Source organism: Alligator sinensis, unplaced genomic scaffold, assembly GCF_000455745.1.
Source record: "Alligator sinensis unplaced genomic scaffold, ASM45574v1 scaffold1517_1, whole genome shotgun sequence".
Classification (NCBI taxonomy): domain Eukaryota; kingdom Metazoa; phylum Chordata; order Crocodylia; family Alligatoridae; genus Alligator; species Alligator sinensis.
In genome coordinates this window covers 519248-521490 of record NW_005842459.1, presented here as the reverse complement: position 1 = coordinate 521490, position 2243 = coordinate 519248, and the positions used below count along the sequence as shown (strand labels likewise).

General features: G+C 64.2%; 1 protein-coding gene across 1 annotated transcript in view; it reads right to left on the bottom strand.

Moving 5' to 3' along the window:
- Window positions 1–369: 369 nt before the first annotated feature.
- The window catches only part of LOC102379461 (lysosomal alpha-glucosidase-like), a 17166-nt gene continuing 15292 nt past the window's right edge, over window positions 370–2243 (bottom strand). Inside the window, exons 20-21 of the mRNA XM_025212379.1 lie at window positions 1740–1886; window positions 370–1149 (exon numbers count right to left, since the gene is read on the bottom strand). Of these exons, the coding sequence (XP_025068164.1) occupies window positions 1087–1149; window positions 1740–1886 (210 nt within the window). The 3' untranslated portion in view covers window positions 370–1086. The remainder of the gene's footprint in view (window positions 1150–1739; window positions 1887–2243) is intronic.

The window sequence follows — 2243 nt, the reverse complement described above, 5'->3', positions numbered from 1 at the left end:
CGGTTCATGGCGGCGCCGGAAGCGGAGACTGCATCCCGCCGGAAGTGAACCCCCTTTCCTTCACCCGGAAGCAAAACACAAGCGGAACTTCTTGGTCCCGCTTGTCACAGCGCCCCCTGCCGCCGGGAGGGCCCATTGGCTGGGCCGGCTGGCGGGGGGAGGGACACGTGCACTCCCCTCTCCCTCCCTGCAGCGACACCTGGTGGGCGGCGGTGGGAGCTGCAGGCTGTGCAGAAGGGAGGGCTCCTTGGCTCTGGCAGAGCCTGGGGCACATGGGGGGCAGGTGTGTGTGTGTGTGTGTGTGTGTGTGATCCTGGGGCACTGGGATCCCCTCCACCGGCCCGTCTTGCTCCCCGCTTGCGGACGCGTGCACACAAACACAGCTCCACAGCAGGTCTCCGCTCGCCTTTATTGGGTTGGCACAGCATCACGGGGGCACGGACAGCTCGTCTCCACCCACGCCCACCCAGCAGGACCCGCTGCGGGCAGAGCGGACCAGCAGGGGGAAACGCCGGCAGCCCCGCGGAGGCCTGTCTACACTAGGGCTCCCCACACAGACCCTGCGTTAGCAAGGGGAGGATGCTGTACTTGGTGCGGAGAGCCCCAGGCCGCCTGCAACACCCCCTCCCCACACCACACACACGAGTGGGGCCCTTGGAGATTAGCCATGCAGGGGGGCAGTGAAGCCAGGGGCGTAGGAGACGTCAGCATGGTGCAGCTGGACGACGAGGCTCAACTGATCCGGCCCCTCGTCTGTCCCTGAAGCAACAGCCCGGCGCCTGGAGTGTCCGTGTCCTGCCCCACGGGCTGAAGCAAAGAGTGGTGTCCCCTGGTACCGGGGAGCTGCTGAACGCCGAGGCCCGTGGACTCGTGCTGCCCCTGCAGCAGCAGGGTGAAGGCAGGAGCAGGGGTAGAGACCGGCTGGCAGTGCTGGGAGCTTGGGCAGGAAGCAGCTGGGAATCCAGTCTGTGTCCACCTGAGACATGCAAGCACAGGCCCGCGCCCCACGGATACATGGACGGACGGATGGACGGATAAGCCTCCGGTGCCCAGATGCAGCCTGGCCACGCCAGAAGGCCCCAGCTCTCACATCCACCTGATGGAGAAGCCCTGGCTCAGGCTGAGGTGAAGGTCGCTCACCGTGAGCACCTGTGAGGCAGGAAGGAAAGAAGATGAAGGAGTGCTTCTCTCTGCCTGGCCTGTGCAAGTGCAGGAAGGGGACTCAGCACCCCATCAAACAGGACTCTGGCCCAAAGCCCCTCTCCCAGGGCCTGGGGCTCTAGCTCAGCAGGTGCCACGTTGCTGAGGCGTTGGATGGCTGGGGAGGGGCTGCGAGGCAGAAAGGCATCAAAAGACTCTCACTGCTTCAGTAGGACTGGGCAGGAGGTCCGAGCCAGCAGAGCAGCCCCCAGACAATGAACTGGTCTCCCCGTGTTCCCAGGAGGCAGAGCTGGGATGGAAACCAGGCGTCCTGACTCCCAGCGCCCTGCTCAGGCCACAGAGCACCCCTCCTCCTTCCCGGCTCCCACACTGGGAGCTCCAGCCTGTCCCCTGAGGCAGGTGAAGTGCCCTGGCTAATACCCCGTGCACAGGGCAAGGCCCGTGGCCAAAAGGGATGCAGTGTTTGCCCTTTCGCACATCACAGCAGGCCTGGAGTGCAGCACATAAGGGACAGCCGGGGGTGCTCGTGGAGAGCAGGGGTGGGGCTGGGGATGCAGAACGCACAGGGCTGGGCTTACCTGGTTGTCCAGGTAGGAGAAGGGATGCTCTTCACCATTGACGGTGACTCTTGTGGGCGGACCCCGGACCCCGTAGACCGTCAGCGTGTCCACAGTGACGTAGGTGGCTTCCACGTTGGCGTGGAGGACGGTGGAGGTGAAGACGTTCTAGGCAGGATGCAGAGAGTGAGCGTGGGCAGCTGAGCTGAGCTGTGTGGGGCCCCGTGACCAATGCCCAAGGGTGCAGGGCAAAACCCCTTCCATCCAGACAGGCCTTTCTCTTCCCTTCCCAGCTGGACAATGCCATCATCCCTAACCCCCCTGCACCCACATGCTCAAACCACCAGAAAGGCCCCTCTGCCCCGCAGCCCCTCTTCCAGGGCCTGACATGCCATGGTTTACCATGCTCCAGCACAGACCTGTAGACTGGTGCCTCCCAGCTTCCCCAGCCCAGCAGCTACAGGGAAGCTCATAATGCTCAAAAGGTCTGGCTGGAGGACAGACTCCCCTGTCAGCACTGGGCAG